This window comes from Pseudonaja textilis, chromosome 5 (genome assembly GCF_049901715.1).
Source record: "Pseudonaja textilis isolate UNSWEBS1 chromosome 5, rPseTex1.2, whole genome shotgun sequence".
NCBI classification, from domain to species: domain Eukaryota; kingdom Metazoa; phylum Chordata; class Lepidosauria; order Squamata; family Elapidae; genus Pseudonaja; species Pseudonaja textilis.
This window is the reverse complement of record NC_141994.1, coordinates 54,527,118-54,546,116: the sequence shown is the minus strand read 5'-3', so window position 1 is coordinate 54,546,116 and position 18,999 is coordinate 54,527,118. Positions and strand designations below refer to the sequence as shown.

The 18,999-nt window shown below is 38.7% G+C and overlaps 1 protein-coding gene across 28 annotated transcripts in view; it reads left to right on the top strand.

The window, feature by feature from the left end:
- The first annotated feature begins 2,197 nt into the window (after window positions 1–2,197).
- Window positions 2,198–18,999, top strand: part of MYBPC1 (myosin binding protein C1) — a 95,610-nt gene continuing 78,808 nt past the window's right edge. For 9 of the 28 annotated variants that reach the window (XM_087934930.1, XM_087934926.1, XM_087934927.1 and 6 more), the window contains exon 1: window positions 2,199–2,609. In XM_087934930.1, the coding sequence (XP_087791056.1) occupies window positions 2,585–2,609 (25 nt within the window). In that variant the 5' untranslated portion in view covers window positions 2,199–2,584. Of the gene's footprint in view, window positions 2,610–18,999 lie in introns of all 28 variants that reach the window. The other 19 variants (XM_087934923.1, XM_087934921.1, XM_087934919.1 and 16 more) reach the window with 7 other exon arrangements.

Here is an 18,999-nt window from a genome sequence, read left to right as displayed (position 1 = left end):
CAAAGCCGGAGGTCAGTAATTTTCACTGCCAAAAGCATCCAGACGCCATGGGTTTTTTTTTGGGGGGTGGGTGGGTGGCTGAACCCAGCCACACCGAAAAAACCATGTGGCATCTGGAGGTTTTTTGCAGTGAAAATTACCAACTTACGGCTTTGTTCTGCTTCTCCAACGCACCACCACTGCTGCGTTCTATGCACCAGCCATGCAGGCTCACCCCATTAACTGTTGCACCACTCCACTTGGACTTGCTTGGGCAAGTCCCTCTGGTGCAGCAAGCTCAATGGGGTGGACCTACGGGGCCTCTGAAAGGGGATACATGGTGATGCAGGATTAGAGAGAGAGGAAAAGAGAGAGGGGGAACAAGAGAAAGAGAGAGAGAAAGAGAGAGAGAGAAGAAAGAGAGATAGGGAAAGAGAGAAAGAGAGAGAGAGAGAGAGAAAAGAAAGAGAGGGAAAGAGAGAAGGAACAGACAAGAAAGAAAAGAAAGAAAAAGAGAGAGAGAAAGGAAGAGAAAGGAAGAAAAGGAATAGACACAGAAAGAGGGGGTGTGGAAGGAAGGGACAGGAAGAAAGATAGAGAGAGAGGGAATGAGAGAAAGAAAGAAAGAAAGAAAGAAAGAAAGAAAGAAAGAAAGAAAGAAAGAAAGAAAGAAAGAAAGAAAGAGGGAGGAGAAAGTGAATGGGATATGGAGGGAGGGAGGGAGAGAAAGAGAAAGAGAGAGAGAAAGAGAACGAGAAAGAGAGGGAGAGAAGGAAGATACAAGAAAGAAAAGAAAAAGAAAAGGAAAAGAAAAAGGGAGCGAGAAAGTAAGAAAAAGAGTAGGCAAAGAAAGAGGGGGGATGGAAGGAAGTGCAGCAAGAAAGAAAGAAAAAGGAAAGAAAGAAAGGGAGGGAGGAGAAAGTGAATGAAATATCTAGTCCAACCACCTGCTCCAGCGGGGTTAGAAGGGTGTGTGTGTGTGCATGGCTGTCAAAACTCCAAAAAGAGGTCAAGTAGCTCTGGGAAGATCAGTCATAAATTAGAACACTTATTAAGCAACCGACCATTAAGCGAGGACCACTTATATTTGGTTTGCCAATCACCTGGCCACGCTCACCCAGTCACATGACTCCCAAACCATGCCCATCCAGTCAGGTGACCACCAAGCCACGCCAACCACCAAGCCACACCCACCCAGTCACATGACCACCAAGCCACACCCCAAAATTAGGCCAAACCCACAGAACCAGTTGTTAAGAAATTTGAATCCCACCCCTGGGTGGGGGGCACTGAGGATGAGTTTGTAGCACCAAGGGGGCGATAAACTGAAAAAGGTTGGGAACCACTGCTCTAGGTGATCAATACCAGGGATAGGAATATTGAGGGCTGTGATTCCCTAAGTAATATCTGGGCCATCCCTGGAATCATCATGATATGATTCATTAAGCCTATGCACAGAATTTAAAGTGTACCACAGAATTACTGTTGGTTCTGAGGCAGCCTTTTGTTTTTTCTCCTCCGCTTCCCTTAAAAAGATTGCAAAGCATGGCAAGTAAAAAAGAAAGTTGAGTTAATGTGACCAAAAGATATAATAGGAAAACAGGAACAATTCTTTAATCAAACTACATTCCCCTTTCTAAAGAGCTGTTGACATTTATGACACAGTAATTTGGGGTATGTGGGAAACTGAGCATATTAATTCACATAAATACATACTTGGATTGATTAGTTTTATTACTCTGCATGAAAAGTCAGACCTGGACTACACTGTGATATCTGTGACATTTGCCTCTGTGCCATGCTTCTAAAGAACTTACGGATGGACAATTATCTGAAAGTACACAAATGCTGTGCTGTTTTACTGCCATGTTTTTTTAGTTTTTGTAGAAAATCGTATTTGTGTCCTCTTTGTTAATGTACTAATCTTTTGCCTTCTTATTCCCAGATAAGAATTGTCCATCATTTTTGACTGAAGAAAAAAATAAGTGTCACTTCTGTTAGTTCTCCTTGTCTCGAGCAGCGTCACTGAAGCCAGCCATAATCTCCCATCCCAGAAGATGAGCACTCTACGTTCCTCAAGTTAAGGAAAGCATTCTGAAGTTTAAATTATCCATCAAAGCACTAAAAATAGTTAAGTAGCATTGCATATCCCTGATCAGGCTGTCTGTCTGGACTATAGTGCCGCAGGGATGGGCTGAAACGACAATTCTCTATTAACCTATCTCTCATCTCCAAAAGCCCTCTGATAGCTTGGCAAGCTGTTTGATTCCCCATGTTGTATGTGGATCCACAGGTCTGAAATTAGAAAGTTATAACTGATCTCCTCAGCCACATGAAATGCAGCGGAGATTCCTTCCTAAAGCCGAGGGGGGCAGTGGCTTCAAACAACAGATGTAAACTGAGCTCCCATAACTGTCAATTTTCAGATGATTTACATTGATAGGAGAGGAGGTACTACTCTGATTGATATTTTAAGGCTGTATATAAAATGGAAAAATTCTTCTCACTCTCTGCTTGTTGTACTGGGCTGCATTTGTATCTTGGGGACTCGATGATTCCTTGCTGTTGTATTTGCACATACTGGGAATAAAGACAAACTGAAACAATGCCAGAACCCACTGAAACAGCTGGTAAGTTTAACTGTTTTTTTTTCCAATACATGCATATATCATACTGAAATTCAGAAATGCACATTTTCAAACCAGCTTGCAAATGAAGAGAAATCAGAGAAGGCAAACTGTATTGGTGCTATATTGAATTTCTGTTCATTGACATCTGCTAATGTACGCCATTAGTGTGAAACTAAAACAACTTACATAATTATTTAACCACATTTGAATGGTTTTGTAAATAAAGATTAGAAAGCTCTGCCTAACTAGAAAATTATGATGTGGGTTGTGTGCAGGTTTACTTATCAGGATTGTTGGCAGTTGAATTATTATTCTATTATTACTACTTTTATTATTGTATTTAATTGTTATGAAAGGATGCTATCCTAACATTTGCAGATCTGGAAATTTAAGGTGATATTTTATTTGCATTATCTTTACAAACTCCATTGATTTTTTTCCTAAATAAATCATAGTTTAGGTTTATAACATAGCATAAATGATAGAGATAAATAGAGGATAGAGGTGATAGAGACAGAGATTGATAGAAATATGAATGAAAGTGTTGTAAGTTATGCATTAAATTTCAAGGGCGTTACTTTTGCTCCTTGCCTGAAGTTTGGAGATACACCTTATTTCTTTTCAGTAAAACCTTTACAAAGAGTTACATTACACATTTATGAACATTTCATCAAGCACTGCACAGAGATTGGGCAGATTGTCTAGTTGTTTCTTAACAGCTAGCTCTTGAGGTTCCTCGACTTTCATTGTCAGAAGTTCCCAACAGCCCAACAATAGCATCTTTCTTCTTATACAGTACTTCTTCAACCTCCTATAGCTCCAGATCAAGACTCCTTTGCTTTGTACTATTCTTTTGGGAATACTTAGAAGAACACATACAGGCTAGTTCTGTTCAGGATGAGAAAACATTTGGAACCACCATAGACTTATTTGGAATTTTAAAAGGCTGTTGTGGGCACTTTCAAAAATGATTGCGCTGCATTTACAAAATGGCTGACAAAAAGGGTTTGGTCATTCACAAAGCATCTATTTACAAGGTTGTGAAGTATTGACATTGCTGTTCACCCCCACCACTTGAATGCCCTGTACGACCTTTGGCTTCTTTTTCCATGCAGGTCAAATAAAGGACTACCTACTGGCCACCCACCTTTCCATTTTTAAACAATGCCTCAGAAGCCGGTGCGCTGAGGTATTCTTAGAAATAAAGATGGCCCTGATTGTTGTCACCTTGCTTTGTCACATGTCACTTTATTTTTTCTAAAGCTTAAATAATAAAAGTTTGAAGTCAGAAGTGGGATAGGGTGCCAAGGGTGACTGCAAGTACAATGTACCCACAGGTCTTCTATTGCTTTTCAGTGTTGTATATTCTTTTTGGGAACAAAATTCTATTAAATTGAATGGGATTACTGTCATGTTGGAGGGAAAAGAATGGGAACTTCAATTCTCCCTGAAAACAAAACCAGCCTAGTTCCTTCCTTTCCACTACTATAAATTCACACTGTGCATCAATCGGCCTTAATGTCATCCTCTCAGGAGAAATACGAAAACAACACAACCCTTCATTTAAGACCTAACACAGGTGTTATTCAAAAATACCTCCTCTGAGAGAAATACACCCTTTTTAATCTAGCAAGATGGAAATGATATTTTCATGGGTAATTTCCATGTGTGAAAGCACCATCATTATTGCTCTCTGGATTGAGAGAACATAGGAAAAAAGATGTTGTTATATTAGGAAACTCATACCCTTCTGTTGTGTTTCAGGTTATTCTGTTTGTTTCATACTGTGAACATAATTCCCTTCCATTTTAGGAATGTGGAAATGGGCATATTAGATCATGCCACAGTGGGGATTACACCTTGTCTGTGACAGGGATGTTCTGAGTGTTTTGTGAAGTGTGCTTTAAATGACATCCTTATATAGCTAGTGTGTTTAACCCCTCAGATCTTTTATTTCATTTCTCCTTTTTTTGTGTTCTCTGCTGATAATATGAGTTAATTTATGAGTGGATGTATGCATTTTATGACCAACTTTGATTGGAACGGTGGATTGAATGTGTACATTTTTTCAAAATCTTTCTAGTTGTGACTTCAGTTGTGATAAGCTAAAATCTCTCATGTGGTCTCTGATTTAATGGAGTGCCATGCTATTTGTTTTGAGCATTTGTTTTGAGCGTTTGTTTTGAGCATGAATGTAGCTGAAGATATTTGATTATCATGGGCGTTGGTTTTGTGATACAATCTGCTGGTTTTGCATTATCTGTATAATTATATAATAATCTGGGGAAGTAGTAAACACTACAAAGTTTAGCTAGTGAATTTTAAGTTTGGGACCTTTATTGTTATTTTATTCTGTTACATTCGTAAGGAAAGGCTATATTCTCTCTCTCTTTGTCTCTCTGATTCTCTCTCTCTCAATATACAACAGTTAGTTACTAATAATTTCTAAAGTTCCTATATGGTCAGACCATTTTAACCTGTAGTTCTAGTAGTAACCTAAAGACAACATTTAGTGACTCTTCAGGGTCAGAGTGACATTTAAATTTAAATGAATGTAAATTTAAATGAAGAATGACATTTAAGCTAGAGTGACATTTAAAAAAACAAATAAGGAGTAGAATCTCATGTTTAACCAATTACAATGAGTACATTATGCCAAATACCATCACTTTCCAGGATTAAGATCTAATTTTGTTTTCTCTTTTCTGTCAAGCCATAGGGATTAGGGATCTTCGGACTGGGGTAGTAACAGGAAAGATCAATGGTTAAGATTACCTTCTACAACACATAGGAATTATTGTCCAGTACTATAAAGGCTCTAGTTTCAGGACAGCTGATTTTCTGCAGTATTGGAGGGGGGGGGAAATTACTTCTTTAAAGATATGTAAAATATTAGCTATTTTAAATGCATGGGTCTGTGATTTAATTGAGAACTTTGTTATATACTTTGCTTCTTGGTTTATCAAATGTATATGCCACTCTTATGTATGAACATATGCTCATAGGTGGCATGAGGTGACACAGCGTGGCTTGCTTGCCAAGCTGCTAAGTTATAAAGTTTTCTGTTCTCAATAGAAATAAGAGGTTAAGACCTCTGGAAGCTATAAGGATTTTAGCACCTCAAAATGGGACTCAGCATCAGACAGGCTGAGTCCAAAGCAACTACTGCTGACAGACTGAAAGGTTTTATTTTCTTGGTGCCAGAACTCTGTAATGCAGGAGGACAATGTATAAGGCACCTTCCCCAAAATAGCTGTATAAAATATGTGTGCAAATTTGAAAGCTCAAGCACTATTCAGGCCTTCCTTTTAAGGTATTCTATTTGTAATACAAATGGTATACAGTAAATATTTCTAATTTATCTTCAGGGTAGGGTTAAGTTAGCTGGAAGGTCTCCGTTATCATGGGTTGATTTGTGGATTGCAATAGAGATGCAAGTAAATCTATATCTATTATATAGTTTTAGCTGAAATGCTAAAATTGTGCCAAGCTCATGATTTATCTGTTTTGTGCTTATTAAGCCAGAAAATGACTGCAGATAAAACTGAGCATCAATTAAGAAAAAGTCAGTTCCATTGATCTATACCTCTTTGGGTAGAAGTATCATTGATATTACTCAACATAATCAATCTTAATAATAAGTTAGAATGAAAAGAGTCTGGAAATGACACCCATCAGCATCCATCAATCTCTTGCTATGTGTAGTGGTGCCATTCACAATATTTCATGTAATGCTGCATATTGAGAATGTTTAATCTGTTGCACACAGTCACAAATGGGAGATTGCTAGTGAATAAGAATTGTTCACATGGATAGAGAATAGCACTTCTTCAAATGGTCTACATGTATGCAGATACATGCAAAGACAGATGAAATATAACAACATTAAACTTATGAATAGAAACGTAATACAATATTCAGATACATTTTCACTTTCTGATATGGAAGTTATCCACCTCAGACTCTCAGCTCTCAATGCAGAGAACGACTTGCATAGAAGAATTTTTGGACTAGAATGGTATTATCGCTCTTATAATGTAAAATACAAATCAATGTCATACAATTAATAATGTGCTGGAGTCATTGATTGGCTTTTAACTTTCTCTAGAAAGCCATCATGTTCACGATATTGTTAAATTAATTATGTTTATTCTCTTTCATCTGCAATAAATTCTATTTTTATTGTTTAATAGTTTAAGGATTCTGAAATTATGCTCCTAATAAGTGAAACTGAATACTATACATCAAATGAGTTCTTTGCCTGTGTAATTTGTTTTTATCTTATTTTTAAAGATTATATGGCTCCCTTTTTCTTGAGCATAGCTAAATATTTCATTAGGATAATACAATCATCTTGGAACATTTTCTAGGGTTAAACCTTGTTTTTGTAACTGCAAAAGTGCAAGGACATAGTTTATTTTGTTCTTTTGGCATTAAATGTATTCTAACAGAATTGGATTTAATGATCAGGAGATTTAGCAAATGTATGACATTTAAAATAATCAAATTTCCCTTTTTAGCTATAAAGATTAATGCAAAGTCTAAAAGAACAAATGGAAAACAATATTAAAATACCATTCTTCAGAAAGAGTTATTGGCTATACATTGTTAACTGCTAATGAATTGCTATATAATGGCTCATTGGAACATCGTATTAGAATGAGTGACTAATTAAATATTTGCTAATAGAGAGTCAATCTTTGGAGAAATTTTTTCTGAAACTGAAAAAATTAGTTTCTAATTGACAGATAAATGGAGCATCTAAAAAGGATTGTTTGTCTGGGGGTTTTATTTCTCCTCTGCCACAAAACTGCAGATATCATGAGGAAAATTCTGAGGATTTTGGCCAATTAAGCACTAAGAGCTATGCTATAAGACGTCTTTCCTTCTTACTTTTCAGGGGCATCTGACCCATATAAAAAAGGGATAGAGCTTTAATCGTGTTGCCTCAGACATCATTTTGACATTTTTGGTAAGCTCTGAGGATGGCCCTGTTCCTTTTTCAGCAGCATTCAAGCTAGAGGAATTTTATTCAGACTTAATCTAGAATACAGTGCTAGTGCAGGATGTTGGGCTTTTGGAAGCATTACAATCAAGAACAGGATTGTCAAACTCAAGGCCTGTGGGCCAAATGTGGCCTGTGGGGTGTTTAAATCTGGCCTGCAGGGCCAGCCAGGAAATACCAAAGGACCAGCCCGCAGTGCCTCTGGCAGCCAAAATGGCATGTTTCCCCCCCCCCCCCACACCCAGTTTTCCTGCAGCACTCTGCCTGCCAAAACAGACCCCATTCTAGTTGGCAGAGTGTCTGTCCCGACTCTCCTCCCCCCACCCCCACTGGCCCATGGAAGAGAACTACAATGCTGATCTGGCCTTTGAAGAAATCCAATTTGATACCCCTGTCTAGAAGATTTTAGTTGACATTCAGGCCAATGTGTTTGACTGCAAAAACAATCCGACAATACAAGCAAGTGTTTGCAGGACATGGAAAGTTTTTCTCTTACAGGATGCTTCTAAAAAAGACAAGACAGCCAACTGTTTGGGTGGATATGGCGCATAGATTTTACCTTAATTACTATGATTTTCCTCACTTCTGTCTCTGCACTGTCAACAGGGAAAGCAGAAATCAGTGGTAAGGGCAAAAGAAAAGAGGTTTTATGAATAAAAGTTGCAGTGTTCAGATGAAGTAAAGGGAAAAAAATAAAAGCTGTCCTATCTTGTGGCTCACAGGGTGATAGAACTGACAGAATCTTTGACGTTATTTCTCTATATTATACTTGGATGTTATTCTTACTTCAAAACAAAGAAAGAGTGCCATCACCAATGTGCCTGGGTTACCATGTGTAGTTTTTTTTAAAAAAAAACTTATTCACCTGCAGTTCAGATTGTACTCAGGTCAGTTCTGTCAGTTGTGCGGAACAGTTTAAATATAACCCAAATATTCTTTTTACTAGAGCTTGGAGGCCAGCATTCCACAGCCAGGGGAAGTTTCTCAAGCAAGTTGCCAATTTTGGAGACCCCTGTCCTTACATAATAGACCCAGCAGTAGAAACAGGACCTAACTTCTGCAGGGAGGTTAGAGTTAGGTTTACTGCTACCTCACAAGTATGTTTTCATGTTCACCTCCCACACTTCCTCCTATGATATTAAATTAATGTTGACCTTCAAAACTCCCACTCATCATATTTGAATCAAGATCACTGAATATATGCATCTCAGTTAAAGACAATTCAAGTAGGCTGTTGCTAAATTGGTAAACACTGGAAACTATATCAGCCAATGTTTGAACACAAATTATAAGACATTTCGCTCACTATCACCTAGGGCTACTTTAAGTTCTGCTAAGAGCTCACCACCTCTGGAGTACATTTGATTTTTATTCACTGTACATTGGATCCCTTCCCACACAAGCACATATTACAATATCACAAACTATTTTACTCAGAATTTCCCATTTGGGAAGGAGTCTGAAAAGTACCAGCCAAAGCATAGTTGTCAAGTTATTCAGTCATAGTCCTCAACTAACCTACATTGAGCCGCAGTGGCACAGTGGTTAGAATGCAGTACTTCAGGCTACTTCTGCTGACAAATAGCTGACTGACTGCAATTTCGCAGTTTGAATCTTGCCAGGCTCAAGGTTGACACAGCCTTCCACCTTCTGAAGTCGATAAAATGAGGACCCAGATTGTTGGGGGCAATAGGCTGACTCTGTAAACCTCTTACCGGCTGTAAAGCACTGTGAAGCTGTATATAAATCTAAGTGCTATTGCTATTCTCTGAAAGTTACTACACTGAATCCCAACAGACAAGTCTGTAATAAGATTTTCCTATATCCATATTATTGTAGTACTTTGTTGAACTTCAGGTCTCTAGCCAACAAACTAGCTCTCTAGGTTTGACTTATCTTCAGTTAATTCAAATTTTTCATGGGTTGACATTGATCAATACACTTTGAAAGGTACAGGTATATAGAGCAGTCAAGAAGAAAAGTGGAGAAAGCATTTACCTGCTGATACAGATGAAGATTAGTAGTAATTCTACTAAAGATCATTCACTATCAAATTTATGCTACAAGTTGTTATTATGTATGGGTAGATAAAATAATTCAAGTAGTAAATACATATTTAATTTTAGATTACTTTTTTGTACAAAATGTAGTTTTAAAGGGCTTTTGAAATAGTGGGGAGGACATACACAAATACAAACATAATCATGATTGTATTTTCCTACAAAATGGAAACTGTTGTGCTCTTAAATAGGAGAACAATTAAAGTCTTTCTTTAATTGAGTGGTTGCACATTTTCTAAATGTTTATTTAATTATCTATCTTTTCAGAAAATTAGAGAAATACTGCTTTAAGCAAATATTTTACAATCAAGGCAGCAGAAGCAAATTCAGTTTTATTTCCATAGTATAATCATGAAGATGCTTTGTTTTAGTTAAATGTAAATGGCAGAATGTATGGATGGCAACTGGCATTCTTTGTGGGAGATTGTTCTCTTTGTGGGAATTTAAAAGAATTCGTAAAGATTGTATAATTGGAAGAAATATATCAATTATGTGTTTTATAGTTAAAATAATAATTTTAACTATATGTAAATGTCTATAGCCTGAAAAATTATTGACAGATGTTTTAAGGGTCCACTTTATAATTTTCATTAATAAGCAATTATTATCTCCATCATCCTATTCTCTCTTTCTCTGCCATTCATATATCTGATGAATAGCACTGGTTTCCTTTGCCAAAACTTTGGGGCCATGTTTTATTTAAGTGTCATAAATAAAGCAATCTATCATGCACTATGTAAATCCTTTCCAATTAATCTGATCTTACATTCAATTCATATCGGCAATCTGGTTCTTGTTTATAGATAACCGAATATAGTAGACATAAGATATTTTAGATTGGATAATGAAGAGGTGTGTTTCATAGATCTTTACAAAACTGGCATGATCAGAGGATGTCATCCATTGATTAATCTCACTTGCATGCATAGCCCCTGACCTCCTTTTTGCTGTCAGAGGCCTTCAGGAATTTCTTCTTCTGTGGCTGGCAAGGCTTTCCTGAAGGCCTCTGCAGCTGATAACAGAGATCTATCTGGGGCACTGTAAGAGGCCCTCAGGAAAGACTTGCTTGCTGCAGAAGAAATGGGCCAGCAAGGCAGGTGTTGGGATGTGTGAGGCCTGGCTACAACTGTCCAAAGGTAAGTAGTACAGCAATTCCACTCCCCGTCCCCACCCTAGCTTAATTTTTACCCATGCACTCTGGAGTGGGTGGGATCTTAATTAGGGCTTATTTTGGGGGTAGGGCTTATATTGGGAGCACATGTAAAAATCAAGCTAGGACTTACTTTCAGGGGAGGTTGTATTTTCAGGGAAATGGGGTAACAGAATCAAATCAATAAATAATTATAATGATTTTTAAATATTAAATCACAGTATAATGCAAATGCATAAAGAATGTGGGCATATGTCAGTGGCTGCCAGTCCAAATCTGACAAATAAGGAATCATAAGAAGGAAATGAAGTTTCCCAGGACCATCATCAAACAATAATTTGAAAGGCATAGAGTCAGAAACTCCATCCATTACAGCAGAGGTGGGAAACCTCTTTATGATCTGTGGAATTCAACATCTAGAATTCCTCAGAAAGCATGGCTGGCTCAAGCATTTGGAGAGTTGAAGTCCACTTGTTAGTTCACTTGTTAGTTCACTTGTTAGTTGCCCATTCCTTCATTACAGAGATCCAGAGATAGCAATAGCACTTAAACTTATATACTATTCCACAGTGCTTTGTAGCTCTCTCTGAATGGTTTATAAATGTCAGCATATTGTCCCCAAACAATCTGGGTTCTCATTTTACCAATTTTGGAAGGATAGAAGGCTGAGTCAACCTTAAGCCTGTCAGGATTGAACTCCTGACTGTGGGTAGAGTTAGCCTGCAATATGGCATTCTAACCAAGGCAGCACCACACAAGAACTGTACAATCTTATGTGATGGTCCAATCACCCCATTTTGAAAATTGCAAAACATTTGACATATCTAACATGAGATTCAGCAACCAAAGATCTGATCTCATATTTTGTGTGACATTGTCTACAATTTCATATGCAAGGCAAGGTAGATCCAGAGTTGCCCTGATGTTTATCAGCACCCTGATATCTAAATCTATATTTGCATCTATATCTACATCTCTATCTTCTCTTAAATTTGTGTCATTATTGAGTGGCACATTTTCTTCAGATCTGTTCCTCTTTAGTCTTTTTCTTTTAAAAAAATAGCAATGCAGTTCTGTCTAAAAATAAGAGTGGTGGTAATGCATAAGTAGCTACCCTATTTTCATCAGTCAACAAATGCTCTAGCAAGAATCAGGCTCCTTGGTGAGCTTAGCTATTGATGTAAATCAGGATCCATAATCCTCTTCTTGGATGGCTAAACCATGAAAGCATTTCTCTGTGCAAACCTAAGTAACAGCTGTGCTTTTACTCTCTTAATTAGATGTTGCATCTTGATATTCTAGGCATGTCCTTCTAATAGTGTATAAAGCAGAGATGGGTTACATTTCCAACCTTATAGCATTTAGCCTTCTTCAACAAGGTTGCCTTTGAAATTTTAGGTCAATGGAGACAGTAACACAAAATTAGGCTGAAATTTATTGCACACCTTATCAGATACTGGGTCCCAGCAAACACAATGGAAGTTACTTTTTTAAAAATAAATATGCATATTTATAACTCATCTGGAAATTATATATATAAAAGCGAAATACCACCCATGCATTATCACAAAATCTCCAGAACCATAAAGCCTACAAACTTGAAATTTGGCATGTATTTGCTTCTAGGTGCTCACTAAGAAATGATTTTTCAAAATGACCATCAGAGCATTAGTATTTTGTATATTATTATTAACATGCTCTGATGCTAAGGAGTTCTATTCTCCCTTCCCACCTGAAAAGAAATCTGTTCCAAATGCAAAACACAAGCAGAAGAGAGGAGTTTCAGTTTTAGTTTCACAGCACCAAACAGCTTTAGTACAGAACAGCTGAGCTAAGCCATGCCCGGGCTCCTTGCTGTCTCCTTCTTGCTCACACAGCAAATATTGCTTCAGTTTCCAAATAGCCCTCAACTCTCTCACATACTGACAGGATGCTAGCCAGATGAATACCAATGGATGCTGGTAGGCAGAGGCACAATTACACCCCCTTATTTTCCTCCCCTAAAACTAAGCCCGACCATGTAGTTTCGTAGTGAAACAAGGGTGTAGAGCTAGTCAGGAGATAAAAGCAGGAACTGGTTAATACATAGTACAAGTGAAATTGTTTGGGGATATCTGCTTTAAATTTTTGTGTGCTGTACTAGGGAATAGATATAAGGGCTACCTAGTGCAGCAGGAAGAAGAGTTCTGCTTCACAGTGTCACCTGGCCATCCCACCATCATTTAAACACTAATCTGTGCTTGAAGACAGCCTGCCAGGTACTATAAAGATTGTGTGATGCAGCAGGAATATTGGTTCTGCCCAGTGTGCAGCATAGACCTGTGGACTGTTGAGTAAGAATATAGAACAAAGGCTGTGCAGTGCCCCAGGAGAGAGATTCTGGAGCCGGGGGGAGGGGGAGTCTGCCCCCTCAGTGGATGCAGTGGCTTTCACCATGCAATGGGAGTCTCTCTCCCACAGCCTCAGACAACCTTTTGTCAGCTGCTCAGTCTGCACACAAGAATCTAATACCCAGAGGCTCCAGTTCAAAGCAGGAGAGGTGGTATCCTTGCCCATGAGATTTAGGCCTGCCTTAGGATTAAAACTTGATTCCCTTGTTACCAGTGAAACCTAGTGGCCAAGGTTGATACTCTTTGAGAAGAAGGAAACTGGATTTTGCAACAAATATTTTCCCCATTTTAAAACTTAAATTTTCCAGTTTATACCTTTGAAAGAGATTTGGAAAATCTGGATGTTCAAAATGCAAAGAAGGTATAAAATATCTTAAAACCCGCTTTAAAAAAAACACCGAGGTGCAGAGATAGAGTGCCTTCGGCAAGCATAGAGATGAGGCCTGACTCTGCTACAGAGTGAGAGGGATATAAAGAAAGGGATGTCCATGAACGTGTCCTCAGGAGACCTTCCAGTAAAGTTCCCTTAATGTGACTCAAGAAATTCTTCTGCAATAGATAAATTTTGTAAATGCAGGATGTAGTATTTGCTGCTGCAACAAGCCTGCAAATGTTCTTCTGTCCATGGGTTCATTCTTTGTTTCTCAGAGTTGTACCCAGAATTGCAGAAAATGTTCAGAACCGTGAATTTAACATCACTAATATAAATAGATTAAATGTTAAATATAAAAACTTTTATATTAAAACTTTTTCAAAACCTCTTCAGGATCTTATTTGACCCCCATAATGGGATGCCTAGATGTGGCTGTACAACCAGATGTAAACCATAATTATGTCACACTTTTTTTAACATTGCATAAATAATGCAGATTATATTATCATCTCTGTCATGTTCCTGACAATATAAAATAAATACTTGTTCTTCCAGAAAAACAAATGGCTCTGGCCCTCAGAACCTGCAAAAGCCATCTAAGTGTAATTCCTAATAGAGATGAGAAATGGTTAAATGTGTGAATGGTGAATGTATCAATGTAAGGAAAGAAAATCACTTTAAATTGGCTTTAGCCACTTTTCCTGATTGTGGATCCTGGTTTGTCAGTCAAAGGTTAAATGAAGCACTTGGCTCAGAAAAAAAAAATGTGTCACCTTCAAATTTGATGATTGCTTTTAACTCTATGAGAGGACAAAGCAATTGATCAGAGTCCTAGAGGAAAACTGAGCTAACTGTTTAATTTTCATATTACCATTTCTAATGGGGAAAGTAATGGATTTTTTCTCAACTTAAATGGCTTCCATGTTCTCTTGGACAATCATGTCTAGTGCAGGGCTGTCAAACTCAATTTCATTGAGGGCTGCATCAGGGTTGTGTTTTATCTCGGGGAGATGATTGGGGGGCATGGCCAGGAGGCGTGACCAGTTTGACATCACTCATATTGGGGGCACCTATGCTGGTCAAGTGCTAAGGCAGGACTTCCCTCAGACCCTCCCTTGTTCTCATTATAACCTTCCTTCCTTCCTTTTTCCTTCTCCTTTCTTCTTCCTTCCCCTCTTTCCTTATTTTTTCCTTCCTTGCTCTCTTCCCATCTTTCCTTCTTTGTCTTTGTCTTTCCTCTTTGCCTTTCTCCTTTCCTGCCCCTTTTTGCATGCTCAAATGCAAAAGGGGAAACATTTCTCCCTTTTTTCCTCCAGTTTGTTGGACTAGCCCTCTGCCAGTGAAGGTGGAGCTTGGGGGGGGGGACACTGCACACAGCCCTCCTTGGCCCTGTTTTCGGCTGCAGCGGCCTCCTGCAGCCTCTGCCAGTGAAAATAGAACCCAGGCGTGCCCCTAAGCTCTGCTTTCACTGGCAGGGGGCTGCAGAAGGCTGCTGCAGCTGGAGAAGGGACCCAGGAGGACCACAAACGGCCCTCCTGAGCTCCATTTTTGCTGGCAGGCCAGTCCTTTGCTGCTTCCAGGGTGGCCCCATGTGCCAGATCTAAGCACCCCACGGGCCAGATCTGGGCCCTTGGGCCTTGAGTTTGACACCCCTGGTCTAGTGAAATGCTTTTTAAATGTTAGACACTCTTCCAACTTTAGCTGTCTCAATACAAATACATACACCTGAAGCATACTCATTGACTTTTTAGCATTGACCTCCCCCTCTTCTTTTTAAAAAGCTCCTCATTGAACTTTTCATTATTTATTTATCTGATTAGTTGATTTACATCCTATTTTTTACTGGGAACTCAAGTCAAGGTATATAGCATTCCCTCCTCCAAATTCCTCATCACAGCAAAGTCTCTGTGGAGTAAGTTGTCTTGCTAAATGCTAATCATGTTCCATGTTTAACAGTTAAATTCCTCATTAAATACTCTATTATAAATGCCCTTGAGAGTTCTAAATGGGAAACAGCATACAAGCATGTGAATGAAGGAATGAAAATGAATGAATGAGTAAACCAGCCAACCAGACAGCCATAAAATTCTGGAGGAAAAAAAGTCTCGAATCAGAGTCTGGAAGAATGAAAGAAACAAAACTGGCTAAATCTGAAGCAAAAGGTATATTTTGTGCAGAAGGGATCTCTGTCAGCCATGAATGGGCTAATAGTCCCTTTTAAAGAGCAGGAGGACCTAGGAGTCCCACTCACTGTTAGATAAGCAAGTGGAACTTATTGGGGGTGGGGTATTTTTACTCAGCTTTGGCTGATACATGGTTGTGGTCGTTCCTAGAGTGAGATTCTCTGTCAAGGATACTCAGGCACTCATCAACACCCAACTAGATTATTTTAGTCACTCTCTGTAGTTTTGCCTTTGAAGAACACTTGGAAACTGTAAGTGGTCTAGTTGGTCCAAATTGCAAGCAAACTGGAGTCATCACAATCATTTCTCAGTCACAGTATTGTCTACTAATAAGAGTTCAAGTGCAACTTGCAGTGCTACTTTAACTTATAATGCCCATGAGGAGTCACAACTGGGTACTGACAGGGGCTTATACATCAGCTTTCTTGATGTAGAAGTAGTCCATCCAACCTATTCAGAATGTATTACCAGTATATGTTACAATCTATGATCTTCTATTAAGCTGATGAGGTAAAGCAGGGGCGTGAAACTCGCAGGCCAGATGCGTCATGCATAGGCCATGCCCACCCCAGCTCCGTGAATGGAGAAAATGTCACAAAACATCACGTGACAGCAATGTGACGCGTCAAGTTTAACACCCGTGAGGTAAAGAGATAGCCAATGTTTTTCCATTGGAATGGGTCCCTTCTTGGAGCAGAAATTATCAACTTCTAGAAATTTGGGTTGAATTATTTCAACCCAAATTATCCTGAAGAATTTGAAGAATGAGAATGGCGGCTATCCATGCCATGTCCATCTGCTGTATTTTTGCACCAAATTATTTTTATCTTAATTTTATTCTATTTTATAGAATATAAAATTGTTTTATGCTTTTATGGCATAGTCCTGGGAGTCTTAGAATAAATGCAATAAATAAATGCAATATAAATTTAAATCTTGTATGTCTTAATTGAGGCTGGTGAATGGTCATTGTAATTGATTGTTGTTTCTTAAGCATAGTCTTGCAATTTTTCAGCTCAGAGCTATCAGGTTGTATGTTACTTGGAACAATCTGAGAAGGTGGAAATATTTGGTTAACCTTGTAAATTAAGCTGGTTTAGCACTAGTTATTACTTGAGCAAGAGACCTCCAGGGAATAGCTGAACTGTAGAGTAGGCTGAAAAGTCAGGAAAAAACTTAGAAGACAGCAGTGGCCAAGAACCACAGTATTCTTATGACAAAATTTCACGAATGTATCTCTGGTGTCCTCAGAAATTGAGTTTAACTTGACTTTCTTCCTACTGAATCATTCAAAAATACATTTTTGAAAGATTTGAAATCAACACAGAAACCAATATTGCTACTTTTTAAAACATAAGATTTACACTTCCAGGCCCTTAAGTCTTCTCTTATTCTGCAATTCTATTACAGGTATTTATAATCTTTTGGGTCATGTTCTATGTTTAGCCTGAAGTACCTTGAGCTTTCCTGGCTAAAACTGTATCGACATTTGCCCGGCCTTGGCAGCTGAAGAAGTCCTCATGATTTAATGAGGAAAACGTCTCCCTGAGGGGATGAAATGCTTTGTCAGGCATTCAGTGTGAGGAACTGATCCATACTATAAGCCTCCACAACACCTAACCAGAGAACCTTGTAAGGCAACTGGATGGTAAAGAATGACATCTAGGGACACCACTGAGCATGCTGGGTCAGAAAGGCTGAACAGAGGAAACATGTCCTCTTTTTTATTGTTCTTCCTTTCTTGGCAGAAAAGTCTATCCTGAAAGCTAATAGTCTGATTAACCTTTGGTACTGGGAGCTGTGATATGTTTACTGTTGGCTTCCTTCAGAATGGACAGTGGCACCCAAGGACACCTTATTGTTGATAGATAACTGAACCATGCAGCTCAAGTTCATTGCCAACTAAAAGAGGGAATCTACTACAGACCTTCAGCAGGTGATACCAAGTGCCAGTTCTTGCCTTTCTTTTTAGACCTAATCTTGCTCTTAACTTCAAGTAGGCTACTATTGACCTTCCCTATATGTAGCTGATATGTGTCAGGATGTTTCTCAAGTTAAGGACTGTTCTTGGCCTTTTGAATGACATGTTGGAGACTCCATTCAAAATATGAATGTAACTAGGATCCAAAAGTGGGTAAAACAAAGCCAGGACAGAATTTAAATTTAATAATTAAAGAGTCAGCCCCCGCTGCCATTTATCAGTGCCTACCTCTGCATCTCCACAAAACTTCTGAAGAGTTTAAAAATCTGAGCTGATAAATCTTAAGATCAACTTCTAGGACAGAACATTTGAAATATTTATTTTACTTCTTACTCTTAGAAGCTTCTGTCTTGAACTCTTCTTGGTTCCTGGCATTTCCCCCATCCCACCTGAGATCAAAGCATCAAGATGCCCTGTCTTCTGCTTCCCAGTGCCCAGGAGGCAAAATAACAGAATTGGAAGGGAACTTAGAGGTCTTCTAGTCCAACCCCATGCATGAGCAGGAGACCCTATACCAGGGGTATCAAACTGGCGGCCATGGGCTGGATGCATCATGCACAGGTCACCCCCACCCCAGCTCCATGAACGGGGAAAATATCATGAAACGTCACATGATGGCAATGTGATGCAGCAAGTTTGACACCTGTGCCTTATACCAGTATGGACAAATGGATGCCCAATGTCTTCTTAAAAACTTCCAGGGATGTAGCACCTACAACTTCTGAAGGCAAGCTCTTCCACTGGTTAATTATTCTTACTGTCAGGTAATTTCTCCTTAGTTCTAGGTTGGTTCTGTCTTTAATTAGTTTCCATCCATTGCTTCCATCCATCCTGCCTTCTGGTGCTTTAGATTCACCCCTCTCTTCTTTGGAATATTTTGGAATATTTGAGCCCCTCAAATATTGGAACACTGCTATCATGTCACTTCTTTTCACTAGATTAGACATACCCAATTCCTGCAACTGTTCTTCATATGTTTTTAGCCTTATCTTCTTTGTTGCTCTTCTTTGCACTCTTTCCAGAGTCTCAACATCTTTTTTAATATATGTTTTGGCAACCAAAATTGGATGCAATATTCCAAATATAATGTTACCAGAGCTTTATAAAGTGGCATCAACACATCATGTGATCTTGATTCTATCCTTCTGTTAATGCAGCCTAAGATTGCATTGGCTTTTGGGGTGGCTGCCACACACTGCTAAATATTTAAGTGATTGTCCACTAGGGGTCCAAGATCCCTCTTGCAGT